This window comes from Monodon monoceros, unplaced genomic scaffold (assembly GCF_005190385.1).
Source record: "Monodon monoceros isolate NGI ecotype Baffin Bay Population unplaced genomic scaffold, NGI_Narwhal_1 Super_Scaffold_19, whole genome shotgun sequence".
In the NCBI taxonomy this organism is placed as follows: Eukaryota; Metazoa; Chordata; class Mammalia; order Artiodactyla; family Monodontidae; genus Monodon; species Monodon monoceros.
Genome location: NW_021703775.1, coordinates 52,872,433 through 52,890,517, shown reverse-complemented (window position 1 = coordinate 52,890,517; position 18,085 = coordinate 52,872,433). Strand labels below are relative to the sequence as shown.

Here is an 18,085-nt window from a genome sequence, read left to right as displayed (position 1 = left end):
ATAAATGGTTGAGCACCAAGGTGAAATTATAAAAACTACTGTTCATATGTTAAAAATATTGCTGCAAAATATCGACCTGGAGACAGCTCTTGTGTTATCCTGTCAATGGTTATAGAAGGATAATTTTTTTTTGCATTCTGACAGATGACAAAGTTGGAAATGAGCAACAAAAGAAACAAAGTACAAGATTTTTTTTAAACAATCGGTTCAGATTCTTGAATGCTGACATATTAGATGACTAAAATAACTGCATGCCCTGCATTGTTCTGCTGTATCCTAAGCTGGATACTTTTTCCTCTTTTTTCTACACTCACCATAATTATAAAATGTAAAACTATTCTTTCGGCAACAAAAATGAGCATTTATTTTCAGCACTTTATATTTTAAATATAAACTAAAGCATATTACTAGCACCATATCATTTGGCTGATTAATTTTCAAATTTCTGTCATCTAGATACATACAATTTTTAAAGGTGAACATACTGCAGAACTAAAACCACTGCTACATTAAAATGTAAAATTTCACACAATCTTGTCCCAGCCTTAAATCTGAAACCCCCCAACTTTTTTTTTTTTCCCCGGTACGCGGGCCTCTCACTGTTGTGGCCTCTCCCGTAGCGGACCACAGGCTCCGGACGCGCAGGCTCAGCGGCCATGGCTCACGGGCCCAGCCGCTCTGCGGCATGTGGGATCTTCCCGGACCGGGGCACGAACCCGTGTCCCCTGCATCGGCAGGCGGACTCTCAACCATTGCACTACCAGGGAAGCCCAAACCCCCCCAACTTTTTAAAACTCAAGAGCAAAAACTTGCTTTTCTTATGACTAAAACCTACATAATTAAAAAAAAAAAAAGAAAGAAAGAAGAAAAAGAACCCTAGCCAGAGATGATTTGTTTGCTACATGGTTTGCATATCTCCTGTGATGAAATTTCAGCATCCTTAATGCTCCTAGGCTTTATCTCCCGATTAGGAAATCTCCACAGGTCAAAAGGAGCAAAAGCAATTGCTGCCATTTGCCTTATCAAGCTCAGTGATGATCTTGCTGCCAACAACCTCGGCCTACCGACATGAACATCTAAGCTGAGCAGATTGCAAGAAAAGCAGGGTCACTGCTAAATTACTCTCGTCAATCCCAAGAAAATCCTCCAAAGACACCATGATGTGCCCATCCTCTCAGTCACTTTCGGCCTCTGAGGTTCCCCCCCTACTGTTCCTGGGGGAAGGATTTTTTTATCCCCCCAACGATCCTCTTAATCCCACCAAAGCACCCACTGCTCAGTTTGACTTTTTTCCTTTATGCCATCTGTCAAAGCTCTTAAGTCAAAAACTCATACATGAGACTATAAACTGCAGAAAATAAAGGATTTACTTTCTCAATCTTTAGCATGATTAAATAAACAAGCAGACACTATTAAAATTAAGCTCATTTCTTATGCCAACATTATTACATGTATTATACCATATTTACTTGAAAATATTACCTAAAATTCATTAAAACCATAAGGTAACAAAACTTCTGACATCACACTTGATTGTCAAACCTTTTGAAAATCTCAAAACACAAAACATTTTTCTTTTAATAATCTCTTGCTATCTCAAGAAGGTGTGTATTCAATATACATTTGAAAGTGAGGATAAATAGGAAGAAAACTCTCCCCAGCTCTATTACATGCTGAACATATATTACACATGTAGAAACTGACCAATCACAACCAAAATATATTCCAAACTGGCAAAGGGAGAAAAACTACAGAAGGTACTGGTGATTCTGCAGTGTACTCATTCATACAATAAAATAAGAGAAGTTTACTTCTGAATCATAATTTTGATCTTTCCTTTTGGAAAAAAATCTAGTACAGAGATGTCAAATCAAACTTCCTTGTGATAATGAGAATATTCTTTACCCATGCTATCCAATACGGTAGCCACCAGCTACATGTGGCTACTTGGCTACTGTGATGGAGGAATGGAAACCTTAATTATATTTAATTTTAATAATTTAAATTTAAGTGGACACTTATGGCTAGTGGCTACTGGACTGGACAGCACAGAATTCCAGACATTTTCTTTTCATTTTTAGAACTGCTAAAATAAAGGAAAAAAAATTGCAGAGTGAAGGGGTATCAATCTTTTAACTTACAATCAACTGCAAAAATTACTCTGTCTTAACCAAAGAAGATAGTATCACATGGAAAGTTTCATATTAGAGATTTCAGAGCTATGACTGGTCTATGGATTGTACTTATATAACACGCACATAGGACATTAGGCAGTGATTAGAATTTATCTTACTTTGGAAAACAAAAACTGGCCAATCCAGTAAAAACCATCAGTTATTAATTTAGCATTATTTTTAGACAGAATAAGAAGCTAGTAGGAACAAGAGAAAATGAAGTGCTATTCTTGAAAGATAAAGCAGAGCTAATCACCACATGATTCTCAAATTTCCTAAGAATAGAGTTCAGTGTTAACAGAGATTTAAAATAACAATTCATAACCATTACTGCTCTATGAATAAGCAGTTCCCCTCCCTTGAAAGAATTCACTATACCTAAATTTTTATTTTGAAACACAAGGAAATGTTGTAATTCTAACTAAAAATGAAAGAAAGTCATTCTTTTTTTCTTTCAAAAATTTTAAAGGCATCTGTTACTTTTGAGGTTCCATTACTTGTTGGGAAGGTTAAGTAACCTTCTTAAACTGCAAAAATCTCACTAGTAGTCATGTGAATCCGCAATACATTAGAGACAGCAAAGGTACAGCAAAAACAAAGACTGCATTAGTTCACAGAGAAAACAACTGCTCTTAAGATTGAACAGGTGGCATCATGTAGGTAACTGTAACAGACTGCTATTTATAGAGTATATTTATAGAGTAATAATAGAGTAGTAGTGCCAGAATAATACTGGGGGTACCACCACTTGCTACAGTAGCTCATTTGGTCACACCATATTACAATAAAGATGCCTCTAAAAAAAAAAAAGCAACAATTATTTTTCATTCTGATCACTGATGCAGAGCCAGAAGGGGAAGAGATGACCTAGTGGAACACTGGCAACGCTGGAACCAGGAAACAAATCCAGAGAAGTTATACGACATTCCTCCAGTAACAGAGAACTGGAACTCTAACTTCCGCTTCTGAATTCCCAGTCCAGAGTTATTTTCAAAAGTACCCAATGTAGATCTAACCCGAGATACGATTACTTCATAGTCAGATATAACGTTTTATTGGTTCAAAGAAAAGGATGTGCACAGATCCCCAGATTAAGTGCCTCTGGGCATTCTAAAGCTTGGCATCTAGGAATCTCTTTGGGCCCACACAACTACATGGGGAAGGCAGCTACAAAATACTCCTGGAAGATAACACAGGGGAAGATAAAAGTAACCTCAGGAGTACAGAAAGGTTTCATGAACATCTAGAGAGGGAGGGAAGAAAAGAAGATAAACCTACATTTTACAGGTTGTGGACATAAGTGTAAATAGAAGGGCTGTGCTTATAACCATCTTCTAGGTCAACAGCTTTCACACTTGTTTGATCAAGATTCTCAGTCAGACATAGTAAGAAACGATGTTTTACGGTACATACCAGTGCACTGATATACAGATGCACATATAACTGAAAGCAAATGTTCACAAAATATCTCTACTACATGGAATGCTTTGATATTTTCTATTCTATTTAACTAAAAAAGATGTTGATTCTGCCCCACTAAAGAGAGTCCATGATCCACTAACAGGTTATAAATGCAATTTGAAAAACTACTCTAGATCAGGGGTCTCCAGCAAGAGGTATGCACACTGTGTGAATGCTCTAGGGTGAGACAAGAAAATGTTTAAGTTTCTATTTTTAAATCTTATTCTCCAAAAAACTGCTATTTTTGGAGTATGCTCTATAATATACTTACATATCACATACTTACAGTAGTACAGCTCACTGATAATGGTATGTGATCAAAATGTTTAAGACGTGATCCTTGACTCACCTGGGGTGTTTAGTAAAATGCAGATTCCTGGGCCCCACACCAGATCAGGTGAGTCAGAACCTTTGAGGTGGGTGGTGGGTTATCTGTTTATGCTACCAGAATGTGAGGCTCACCATTCTAGAACAAGCCCAATTAAAATGAAAGAATTATAATTTGTACTTTTGGGAAGTATTTCAGAGGTCTCTGTGACCAACCTCAGGACTAAAAGACTTGAAAAAGATTTCCTTCTTTGCTTCCATCTCCTCAGTTAATCATACCCAATTCTCAACACAAAATGTTCCTCTCTTTTTTCTGCCACCCTTTCCTCCCAAATCACTGTTGTTTCAAAACACCTTTGATAATTGTGGACAGTGTTTAGATAATAATTTTCCAAGAAAAGTAACTGTAGGAAAAAACCTGCACCTCCTGGATGACTTCAATGGTTATAGATGACAGGATGCTGTTCAATGTCACATTTTCCAAGTCACTAATTGAGGATGTACTGAGTATTCCAGAGAGAGATAATTTAATTAGCAACTGAGTAAAAACACAAATGAGACACAATGCATTAAAAACCTGAACTTAAAAGTCTCAGTGTGACCGTCCTATATCAAGACATAGAAGTGATTCAAGATCATAGATATATATGGTATATGTGTGTATCCATACATATATAGTACTTATATGTATATATATGAATTATATATACTGTGTGTGTGTGTATATGTCAATAGATACAGATATATTTCCACAGACAAGTACAGTCATACACAACGTATTTTTCAAAATGTACTGAAACATAAACAGTAAACACGGCCCTATGGTGCATAACTTTAACATAACACTAATATTAACGCCAGGTTTTCCAGTGAATTCCAAGAATGGCAAACATCCATTTTCTATTCAGGATTCTAATATTCCAAAAGTGCTGAGACTTAAAAATTTTGAAGGCCAAAAGTTAGCCAGGAGAGATTATTTCAAAACTTACAATATACTAGGAAAAGGTTGACCTTTGCCATTGAAAATAAAGCTATTGACTCATCAACAGGACAGGTGTACCTTCCAGAGCAGGTGACCTTGATCTTCTCCTTTCTAGGCCCTTTCTGATTAATTACTTAACTTTGAAGGTAACTCCTTGGGGATAAGACAACAGAGTCAGTTAACTGACACAACACCAGGGAAGAAAACTGTATTCTCGTTCTGATTAACAAAGTATTTTACTCTAGGGAACTAGCCAGAGACAAAACCACTACCGCCACTAACACCAATACCACTAAACAGATTACAAAACAAGAAGGGGAAAGAGAAAAGGTATTTAAAATGTGTTGAGTACCATATATTTTCTCTACTTCACTCTATCTCCTTCAATAACTAGAAGAAATCATTAATGTAAGATTTATTATCATCTACTCATTATACGGAAGAAAAACTGAGGCTCAGAGATAGGAGGAAATTTTCCCACGAGCTTTCAAGTAAGATTCAAACCCTTGCCTAAGTTCAAAGCCCTTGATGTCTTCATGTATCAGGCTGCTTCCACCATTAAAGGTACACAGTTCGAGTTGCTGAACAAGAAACAGAATATGATTAAAAAAACTACTTTTCTATATATGAATAGAATACATGAGTTGTGGGGTTACATAAGGTAAAATAAAATATACTGCAGTGTGCAGGGCTAATAAAAGTTATATTTTTTGTAGGTTAAAAACCCCCATAAAATTAGAAAAACATTTCATATAATTTTTGTGACTAGTTGAAGGCAATTAAGCAACTGCTACTACAATACATCAGAAAAATCCTAATGATAGTTGATATTTGTTTTTAAGTGTGAGGTGTAATAGATGAACTAATACTTACAAATCTTTCACTTGCACTGCTTGTGTAGGATTATCCTTCGTCAACAGTAAGTTTATAAGACCGGCATAAGTTTCACTATTGAACACAACGTTTTGCTTTTTTGCTTTCAGGAAAATATTAAATGCATCTATGAAGGAAAAAAACAACAAAAAATGAGATGACATTATTCTGAAATGGCAAAAAAGGAGGGGGAAAAGCCCTAAAACAAAGCCCGAAACCCCCATATTTCTGCTTCTTTTAATACTCACTCACTATACCACTCTACAGAGACACACACACTGACCAAGCAAGCAGATGTTATCACTCTTCTAATCTTTAAAAAACAAAGTGACAGTTATGAAAACTACTACTTAATCCAAATGGATGGTACCAGAAAGGGCTTCGTTTTAAAATTATTTTTCATACTAGCTCTCTAAAGTCAATAAATTATTTTCATGCCAATAAAAACGAAAAAGAGCTCTTCTGAATTTGTTTATCAAAAGATGATCCCAGTTTCCAGTTTCAAAATAAATTGCAAAATGTGTGTTAAAGTCCAAATAAACCAGGGGTATAATTTAGATTGAGGGGAGCAAAAGATTCACTTTAAAGCGCTCCTGAATCTGTAAGTGGGTGGTTCCTGCGGTTAAGACTCCAACACAACAGCATTACAGTGAGTATAGCCTGTAATGCTAAAATTAGGAGATCAAATTATTTGGCTACGACAGGACTTATACAAAAACATACAATTTTCAAATATACAGATATCTAACAAGTAAACTAAGCAACATTTGTTTGACTGATTAACAGTTTTATTTCACTTGTTCACAATAACTGTCAGTGAATGAAAAGATGTTACCAAAAGAGAAGTAACTACACTTTTCAGTCACTTACTTTTCTGAAATAAAATTGCCTGGCTATAAACATCCAACTGAAACTACAATCCACACTCTGGTGTGTATAAACACATCACAATAAAGATGGGGCATAACTGAACTATCACATAAGAACTTTTATGGATATAAAGCTCCATGTAAAGAAATATAGAACACACAAATAGGAATGAACATGATATTAACGCTCAGAAGAACATTCTGAGCTACTCTGGAGGTTTCTAAACAAGGAGACATTATGCTTGTGTTTACAAGTTAGGGGAGTTTGAATTAGCCCTTCAATTAAACTGCAGTGACAGTATCAAAAACTTAGTTAACTTTCAAGTTAAATTCAGAGAAAACAAGAGAAAAAGGTTATGATCTTAATATTTGTATATTCACTAAGATAGGATCTATCATTCAGTACATAATGCATATATTTTCCTTTTAATAGAGCTTAGAAGTTATGATGTACTGCAACTATTGGCTACATCCCAACAAGCATATATAATAGCTCACTACTTTGCTGAATGAAAATACACAGTAAGTACAATCTGAATATTTAAGGTAACAAAATAATCTAGAAAAGCTTACTAGTGGTTTTCTAAAACTGTAGTCTTGAATTCAATTTTCAAAGTATTCATATTTTGCCAAGCATTCAATTCTGAGATATACACAAAAGTAACTAAAACCTCTGCAGAATTAACAGAATGAAACCAACTAGATAAATGTAAATTGTATATTGAAACTAGAAGAGGGGACTTCCCTGGTGGCACAGTGGTTAACAATCCGCCTGCCAAGACAGGGGACATGGGTTCGAGCCCTGTTCCAGGAAGATCCCACATGCCACAGAGCAACTAAGCCTGTGCACCACTACTGAGCCTGCGCTCTAGAGCCCACGAGCCACAACTACTGAAGCCCGCGTGCCTAGAGCCCATGCTCTGCAACAAGAGAAGCCACTGCAATGAGAAGCCTGTGCACCGCGACGAAGAGTAGCCCCTGCTCGCAGCAAATAAAGCCAGCGCGCAGCAATGAAGACCCAACACAGCCAAAAAAAAAAATAAATTTATTTTTTAAAAAAATTAAAAAAAAACTAGAATAGGGGTATATCTTTACATTTATAATATACACTGCATTACATTTAGTTAGCTGGTTAAAATGTTTTTACTTAAATAAAAACAACAATTAAAAAAAGGCAATATATGGAGCTTTGGAATCTTTAAACAGGAAGTATACACTAACCTTACATTCATTTCAATCAAATCAAAATTCCATTAGAATATTTAAATAGTATTGATAATAATGAACTTTATATTTAGGTTTAAGAGATACATGGTGAAAGACTCAAGGATATACAGACTGAATATGCAACAAAGGAAAATGACTCAGAAAGAATAAAGTTACTCTGCAGTATTAAGAAAGCTTAAGAGCTTAGCTTAATTCCTCCTTCAGACACTTTATGTCAGTGTCACAAAATTTCTAGTTAAGAAATTAAAGGGTTCGGACTTCCCTGGTGGCGCAGTGGTTAAGAATCTGCCTGCCAATGCAGGGGACACGGGTTCGATCCCTGGTCCAGGAAGATCCCATATGCCACAGAGCAACTAAGCCCGTGTGCCACAACTACTGAGCCTGCGCTCTAGAGCTGGCGAGCCACAACTACTGAGCCCACGTGCCACAACTACTGAAGCTCACACACCTGGAGCCCGTGCTCTCCAACAAGAGAAGCCACCGCAACGAGAAGCCCGCGCGCCACAACGAAGAGTAGCCCCCGCTTGCCGCAACTAGAGAAAAGCCAGTGCACACCAGAGAAGACCCAACACAGCCAAAAATAAATAAATTAAATTAAATTAAAAATACAATATTAAAAAAAAGAAATTAAAAGGTTCTATAAATTTCTAAATTGATAACTTTCTACTGAAGGGAGCTCAAAACTGTCAATACTAAAATGAAAAGAAAATCTGCTGCATAATGGTTAAATTATCATAAAGCATACTTGAAAATGTACACAAAAACTGGAGGAGTTAAAGGTAACAGTAGCATTCTATGAAGAAAAATTAACAAAAATGAAGGAAACAAAAGTAATATATGATCTGGGGAGAGTACAACGAAGTCTAAATGAAAACATCTAGAATGTGATAGGCAAGCTTGTATCAGAGGGCTCAAGATGGTCAAAGAAATTTTAAAGTAGTCACAATAGAGGTAGGCATACCTTCAGGTAAGTTTACCGCTGAAGAAAGGGAAGAAACACAAGAAACAGGGCTCATGTCCTGCCTTCAACCTCGAGATACTGCTTAACACACACTAGTATGATGGTTAATGCCCTAATCATTTTTTGCTTTCATGTAAAAATATGTAACAAATACACTTGCCAAAAAATTAATGATAATGCTATTTTCAAAGTGTAATTTTTGACAAATGCACTATTTTAGTTTTTATTATGAAAAATTTCAAATGTACAGAAAAATATAAAGAATAGTATAATAACCCCCTCCACGTACCCATCACCTACACCTAATAATTAACATTTTGCCAGATTTGTTTAACCATTTTTTTATGGCTTAAGTACTTTAAAATAAATTACAGAAATCTTGATTTTTTTCCCCATTTCTCAATACTTCATTATAGATCTCAAAATTTGAGGACATTTTCCTATAAATCATAATGCTGTTATCGTATCTAATAAAATGAGTGATTCCTTAATGACCCACTACTCAGTCGATATTTAAACTTTCCCAATTGTCCCAAAATGTCTTTGTTAACTTAAAAAATGAAAGAAAATAATTAATATATACAATTTAAGTTCCATCTCTACCCGAGATCACTAATGATTTGTTGGGCTTAGATCCCATGTTGCTATCAGAAAGAAGACCCCAGTGTACACGTTTACCTTTGTCTTTCTTCCTGTGGCAGGCATTCAATAGCTCTTTCTGGAGACTAACTTCTACAGGTGAGGGTGATGAAGTCAGGGAATGTTTTTCATCCTCATACCACAACTTAAAAATAAAATTATTCAATTAAACAAAAAGTGGTAAACACAACAGTGACCTTTTCAGTGTAAAGCTGGGATAATCTATAACCTAAAGTTATAGACAAACAACAAAATCTGTTATGCTTACAGTTAAAAACAAATTACCTCAGGTACGTCAAATGGAACCTCTTGGTTACTGTTCCTAAGGATTTCCGCTAATAACCTTAATGTCCTTCCACGAGGAATAATATTTTCTTCTTGCATTTTATTCCAGACAGCATCAGCTCTTTGCCAGTCACCATTCACTTCTGTAAAAATAAGCAGAAATTAATGAACGTACTCAATAGAATTCATGACAATATTCAGAACTATTTTTATTTGATGCTGAAGGAAGTATTCCAAACATTGCCTCCAGGGAAAGGACCAGGGTGATTGTGGACCAAAGGTAAGAAGACTTCTTTCTGTATACCTTTTTGTATCTTTTGAATTTTAAACCATAGAAATTACTTACCTATTAAAAAATAGAAAAAAAAATCCACACTTTATTAAGAACTTTGAAAATCATGTTGATACAAAGTTTACCTTTTTAAAGTAACTGAGAAATTGCCCACTGTTAAAATCAAAATCAGAAACAGGTAACAATTCAACTATGACCAGTAGACTTTGGAAAGACGATGGGATACAGTACACAGCTGAAGGTCTAAAATGATTGAAAGTGTGCAAATGTATGATTTTTGTCAAAAGTGACAAATCAACAAACCTTTTTCCCTTAGTTAAGTAGGGAGAACTCTGTCTCTTCTGTCAACTTGAAGAATTTCTATGTCAGTGTGTAATAGATTTCTGATAATGCCCTCAGACTAAGTAAGATCACAGGAAGTTTACTGGAAAGAAATAGGCAGCTTCCTTCATAATGAAATATCTAGTTCCTTCTATGTGGTAACCTAGTCTTCACAAATAGCAAAGACTTAAGAATCAAGAATTTATTTTTAAACATTCTAACGGGTTTTGAAAAAAGAAAAGATCAAGCCATTTCTGCTTGTGAAAAACTAGAGCAAAATATGAAAAATGTCTTATGACACTAAATTCAATATACCTATTAGGCACAAAGAAGTACTGTTTTAAATGTGGCCTTTTAAAAAAAATTTGCTAATATGAATAAGGAATATCTTAATGGTGTATGGTCAGCTCCAGGAAGAGGGTGTGTTTCAGGACACAAATGTTCCAGAAAACATGAGTAAATTTGTTTCTCAAAAATACCAAAATACTAAAACACATGGAATTTTCCTAGATTTCCCTCCCACCCTAAAACTGAAAAGCTAAGCTTTTTGATAACTGACTCCTGGAAGTAAAAAACTCAAAGAACAAAAACAAAACACATTCACACTCCATCAGAAACCTGCAATAAAGAAAAAGATAACAAGCAGAGAATTTCCCAGGGGTCATACAAAGATTGCAGCCCAAACTTTCATAAGGAATATGCTGAAAGGTGGCCCAAACAGTAGAAATTAACCTAAAGTTCAGAGTGATTTTATACATACTTTGACAATAAAAATCAGCCTAATATAAAACCCTTATTAAATTTACAATCAATTTTCAAAGCAAGACTCTCATAAGATAATTATGCTTTTCCTTCATTAAAATGTTCTCATGTAATGTAAAATTCAAGAGTAATTTTTCAAGTATGTTAATGTATAAAACTTTATACATAAAGGTTATCAAATACACTTTAGTTTATTTGATTAAATAAATTAAAAACAAAAACCCAAGCCCCCAAATCTTTAATTCTGTAGAAGGGGAAAGGGGCCACTTTTGTTCTGTGCCAAAGAGTACTATGGACTGTGGGGGACACAGGGAAGATTTCCAAGCGCTGGGAACAGCCCTAAGGTGTTTTTTAAAGAGATTAATTTTTAAGCTAACATAACTATTATGTTATGTGAAGAGGTGGATGAGGTACAACTCTGCCTTCAGACTGAAAGAACTCTGGGAAGGTAATTCTTTTTAAAAAAGCACAAACTATACGAAAAGCTTCTACTTTGGGAGGACAAGATATAAGAGATGCACCTATTCAAATGGACTAGCAGCTTGTAACAAGAAAATTTTTTCAAAATACAGGTGAGAACTAGACAGTGCATACAGCATAAAACAACTGAGATATAGACACTTTTTTTTTTTGGAAAAAAAAATCTTGGAAATGTACCTGGATCACAGAATACATAACAAAAATTTGAGGCAATCAAACTAGTCAGTGCCAAAATCTGCAGCCGTGCTCTCACGAAGGCACAGGAAGGGCCATGCCTTTCCTTCATAGTATCCCTCTGGGGCTTAAAATTCCTTCAACCAAGACAACAACAATCATACTTGTTATTTGAAGAATCAAACAGCCACAAACCTGGGCTGTGACCAGGGAATGGACACTCCCTCAATAATTCCATCACTTTCCTGGAACTCACCGTGTCCTCTTTAAAGAATAAGAGCGCTGACTACTAAATGATTTGAGAACTCTTAAGCTATAAAACCAAAGATTTTTGACACTATCAGTGAATTTTACAGGAACAGACATAGTTATGGGGCTTCATTTATGGCTATCTGACCAGTGTGTAACAACAGCTGGCACTTCACATGGGGTTTCTATGGTATTTAAACTAAGAGATGAAGATTTCTAGAGATCAGGATTTTAATTACAAAGCTGATAAATTTTTACATATTACTGATAGGATGGGGCAATTTCTAAATTCCCCATGTGTCAATCACCTGATAATGGTCTCTAAATATCATTCCCCTCTAAAATAAGGACTCCAGGTTTGGGACAGGAATTATGCCACGTAAGCCTGGATGGTCTTGTTTGGCCTGAAAATAAGGACCTATCAAAGACTAATGGGGTTATGACCCAGCAATCCCACTACTCAGCATATACCCTGAGAAAACCATAATTCAAAAAGAGTCATGTACCACAATGTTCACTGCAGCTCTATTTACAATAGCCAGGACATGGAAGCAACCTATGTGTCCATCGACAGATGAATGGATAAAGAAGATGGGGCACATATATACAATGGAATATTACTCAGCCATAAAAAGAAACGAAATGGAGTTATTTATTTATAGTGAGGTGGATGGACCTAGAGTCGGTCATACAGAGTGAAGTAAATCAGAAAGAGAAAAACAAATACTGCATGCTAACAGATATATATGGAATCTAGAAAAAAAAAAAAAGGTTCTGAAGAACCTAGGGGCAGGACAGGAATAAAGACGCAGACGTAGAGAATGGACTTGAGGAGATGGGGAGGGGGAAGGGTAAGCTGGGACAAAGTGAGAGAGTGGCAGTGACATATATACACTACCAGATGTAAAACAGATAGCTAGTGGGAAGCAGCTGCATTGCACAGGGAGATCAGCTCTGTGCTTTGTGACCACCTAGAAGGGTTGGGATAGGGAGGGTGGGAGGGAGACGCAAGAGGGAGGGGATATGGGGATATATGTATACGTATAGCAGATTCACTTTGTTATACAGCTAACACAACAAAGTAAAGCAATTATACTCCAATAAAGATGTTAAAAAAATTTTTTTTTTAAAAAGGTATTTCGGGCTTCCCTGGTGGCGCAGTGGTTGAGAGTCCGCCTGCCGATGCAGGGGACACGGGTTCGTGCCCTGGTCCGGGAAGATCCCACATGCCACAGAGCAGCTGGGCCCGTAAGCCATGGCCGCTGAGCCTGTGCTCCGCAACGGGAGAGGCCACAACAGTGAGAGGCCCACCTACCGCAAAAAAAAAAAAAAAAGGTATTTCAGGAAAAAGAAAAACAACAAACTAACGGGGTGTGTCAAATGACACAGGAGCTGATGCGACGGGGTTCCCAGTGGCCAAAGATGGGACAATTTGAGCACCCAAAAGAATAATGGCTGCGACAAACTGAAACACAAATATACAAAAAAAAATTAATAAACTCATTAAAAAAATTTTAATTATCAACTTAGGAGGTTCCAGGGACACCAGCACTTGAAGCTGGTAATTAAAGGGAGAAAAGGCAGGGCTTCTCAGTAGCGCAGTGGTTGAGAATCTGCCTGCCAATGCAGGTGACACGGGTTCGAGACCTGGTCCAGGAAGATCCCACGTGCCACCGAGCAGCTAAGCCCGTGCGCCACAACTACTGAGCCTGCACTCTAGAGAGCCCATGCGCCTAGAGTCCGTGCTCCACAACAAGAGGAGCCACCGCAATGAGAAGCCCACACACTGCAACGAAGAGTAGCCCCCGCTCGCCACAACTAGAGAAAAGCCCGCGCGCAGCAAAGACCCAACACAGCCATTAATAAATAAATTAATTAAAAGAAAAAAGAGGAGAAAAAGTATATATCTTTTCCTGTGAATTTATTTCATAATAATTTTTAAAAAGCCACAGAACACAGCATGAAACATGTAGAGCATTAAACAATCAAAATAATAGGTGTATATGTAAAAAAATACATGGATAGAAATGTAGAGAGAATTAATTGGAAGGATGGACACTTACAAGTGAACTCTAAGGTGTGGACGCACAATGACATTTCCAAATTTTGCTCTGTACACTACTGTACTGCTTGAATCTTCAGTAATTTAGAATACATTCATGTTGTATTTGTGTAATACTGGAGGGGGGGAAAAGACCACACAGTGTGAAAAGAAATGTCAGTGGTCATAAGTACCTGAAGAAAATAGCACATAAATAACTTCTTAGGATAAATGCTCAGGTTTTAAATGTTGGGGTTTTAAAAACAGATTCAAAGAATTTTTATTACAAAATTATGAATGTAAGACAGCTTTAGTTTTGGCTACAGTACTGTATGTATACAAAGAATAAACTATCTTTACTTTGTATATGTAAAGAAACTGAAGTGTTTCAAATATAAGAAAATGGTTAAGAAGGTGAAAATACTGTCATTTAGAAATAAAATATTCCTTATAGTATTGTCATTTAGAAATAATAGTACATATGCAGGTGAGGAAGTTGTTTCATTCATGTAATGTTTAGGAACTAATTTTACAAGACTATCACAATGAAAGGTAAAAATGTATTAGAAAGGATAGAACTGAAGTTTGAATTACGGCTGATTCTTGTAACAGACCACCTATGAACATCATATATGGAACAAGCAGAAAATGAAAACAGGTTTAGGTCAGCTAGTATTTAAAGGGATGAAAAGAGTTACATTTGCTATTCCTTAATCTAGATTATAGTCATATGGATGCTGCTGTCATAAACCATGGAGCAATGTATGTTTGTCTTGTACATGTTTCTGTAGTATGTTGTAATTCACAACAAAATAAGTGTGTATACCTGTGTGAAAGGTACTGTTTTAAAATAAACAAGCAAAACTGCTCTTTAACAAATAAACCCAAATAATTAAATGAACTCCTTTCAAGGGTGAAAATTACATCATGAAAAAGAATGAGCTCATAAAAAATTCCAATAGGTGAAACAAATCATTTTCTCAGAAATCCACAATCTAAAACATGGATTTTTTTCATGTGTTACAGGGCCACATTTCATATGTCATTCCATACTGTATGTTCCTTTTCAAATAAATTGAGTCCACAGTGCTTTATTTAACATATTTAAGTAGTGGTCCAAGTCAGAGGGCAACACAGAGGGGGCCAGGTCTCAGGAGGAGAAACCTTGCTTTTTCTTCAGAAAGGGAAGGATCAGGGTTATCACAACCACATTATTGATTTATAGCAGTATAGAAGTTGGGAAGTAAACAAACTGGGTTAAAAAGTATACTTCCCTATAATGATTCCTCCAGCTTCCAGTTCTATGAGAGGCCACCCTCATGTTACCTCAGCCTCAGAGGCTCCTCAGCTAAGGAGAGGAGAGCGCCTCAGACTACTGGCTCAAATACAGAGCTGGAAGCGGGGTGTCCATCAGAACAGATAGAGGGGATTAAAGAAAAGAAAAGGGTAATAAACCTCAGAGTTTATTTATAAGAGTTCCTGCTTATCCCTAAAGGAAATTTTAAGATGAACTTCAAAGTTGTTTTTTCTTTTCTTTCTTTTTAAAAAAGCAACAGCAAAAGGTCATCTGCAGAGGAGAAGGAAGTCCGTAAGGCTGGCTGCCTCTCATCCTTCCCTGGACTACCGCTGTACCTCATGCATCCTTACAGCTGTTCTTTCACCCCAAGGTATTCTCAGTGTTGGTTCAGGTCTAACTCTTCCGAAGAGCACTACCTTTCTATCTGCAGTGCCTACCTCAACGGCTAGCACAGTAAGGGCTTCAGAGTATTTCTGAACGAAAGTTTATATAGTCTTCTTATGGGGATGATTTTAAAGGCTTAGATTCATCTGGACATATAAGTTTAGTATTTTTTTTTTAGTTTGCATAAAATTAGAATTTAAGCAAGAAACAGTTCTTCAAAAGTAAGAAAAAGCAGGGGAAGGAGGGAGAATCAGCACTCAAATACAGGTTATAATCCACTAATTAAGGACTAAATACCTAAAACCTAAGTTTTTAAATTCTATACATTCAACAACAACCTGAGCATTGTGTGCCAGAATCTGATCATATTCAAGCCAAAGTTTTAAGAATTACGTTGTGGTATGTCAATGCAACCAACAAATGAAATGTAAATTTTACAGCAAGTCTTATTTTACATACACCATCAAGATGTAAGACAAAGCTTCCAATGACAATAAACACAAGTTCAAAAAGACAAATAAAATCACCTTATTCATTGCAGTCTGTGTTTGGTGAAGGAAAACTTCCCAAAAGAAAAAGAGAAGAAGAAATCTAGATCAAATATCTATGAAGAAAAAGAAGGAAGGAAAGGAAGGAAGAAAGGTCACTGACTATTCTAAGTATTGTTCCTCTCTACCCAAATACCCTAAGAGACTGCACAGTCCTAGAGCACTGTTTGACAATAGAGGTCAAACGTTTCAGAAAAGTTCATCACTTTTAACCCTTAATAAAAACACAAATTCAGCCTACGGAAACAATTAAGGGTGTTAACAAAGATTAGATGCAAAGATGACTAATGCAGTGTTATTTTATAATATGGAAAACTGAAATCTATTCACTTGTCTAGCAGTAGGAGACTGGCTAAGTAAATTCTAGTATATCTGTTCAATGTAGCCATTTGTAGGTGAAAAAATGTAGAAAAACATTTTTAATATAGAACTGAGTCAAAACTATATTATAATACAATCACATTTTAAAAAGTAATTGTTCAGCAATGAGTTTGTACATCAATATGCATTTTTCTGGAAAAAGATCTATATACATGAACATGTCAATGATTACCTATTCATAGAAGTGACTAATAAATCTACTAAAGAAATTAAAAGAAAACAAAGAATAGTCTCTCAAAAACTCCTATTAAATTCTGTGGCTCTGATGAAGATTTTTCTCACCTTCTCATTATTGCAGCAAGAATGTCAGAAATTATGAAGACTGTAGGGTATCTAGTGATACAATATAACATTTTGTGAGAAAATTCAATCTGGCCTCTACGTGAGCCTCTGTTTAAGACTCCACATTTGACAACCCCTGGAGCTTCCTCACAGCCTGATATTCCTTTCTGGCCACTGCCTTCCATAGAATAAATGTCTCAAAATGAAAACATGAGGAATAGTCAGCTTACTTACTGTATAGTTTTAGCAGACTGTAGTATAGCTGGTCTCTATCACACTCAAATAGCTTCTGTGTCAGCTCCACTAATTTTTCTAGAGTTTCAACCTTAAAAATAAGATTAACAGATGGATCTAGATTGTGTAAAGGACATTTTATAGTTGACAAATCACAGTTGAATAATCCTTCAAATTAACTTTACCCAAAGGGCAGATTAACTTCACTTCAAAAGTTAAAGGACTGAGCACAACTTCGTAAATGTACTTAATGCCACTAAACTGTACACTTAAAAATAGCTAAAATGATAAACTTGATGTTATATGTATTTTATCATAATTTTTTTTAAATGTTAAGTTAAAGGGCTAAAGGACACTTTGGAGTCAATAACATACATGAATAATTATCTAGTCGAGGGAACCTCCACAAAGGAGCATTCTGTAGAATTCAAAGATATTTAGGGTGGAGGACTCAGTGAGTATATCTATATTTGTTCATAGGAATATTCCTCTACCCAAAGTTTAAACTCCTCTTTCCCTGTGGCTTTTTCTTGGCAGGATGTGAACAGATATCTGTGCTGGAGTAGAGGTAAAGCAGAAACTCCAATGGGCTCCCATCAAGTGACTCCTCTGGTCACTAACGACTGAAGCAGATTTAAATTGCCAAAGAAACATTAGCTGGCTCAAACCAACAAGTAGAATGAAGCAACAAGCTAAAATCTTCAGAGCCCAAGTTAAAATTTTTAGGGATTCCACTGGACCTCAGAAACCAGAATTAAGCTATTGCTTATTTGGAAAACAACCAAGATAAGCAATGCTGCATCACCTGAACTCCCCAAACGCTCACAGGACATGTAGGACAC

General features: G+C 36.1%; 1 protein-coding gene across 1 annotated transcript in view; it reads right to left on the bottom strand.

The window, feature by feature from the left end:
* The window catches only part of LRPPRC (leucine rich pentatricopeptide repeat containing), a 106,549-nt gene that overhangs the window by 16,652 nt on the left and 71,812 nt on the right, over nucleotides 1-18,085 (bottom strand). Inside the window, exons 27-30 of the mRNA XM_029231905.1 lie at nucleotides 17,244-17,334; nucleotides 9,799-9,941; nucleotides 9,553-9,658; nucleotides 5,818-5,944 (exon numbers count right to left, since the gene is read on the bottom strand). Of these exons, the coding sequence (XP_029087738.1) occupies nucleotides 5,818-5,944; nucleotides 9,553-9,658; nucleotides 9,799-9,941; nucleotides 17,244-17,334 (467 nt within the window). The remainder of the gene's footprint in view (nucleotides 1-5,817; nucleotides 5,945-9,552; nucleotides 9,659-9,798; nucleotides 9,942-17,243; nucleotides 17,335-18,085) is intronic.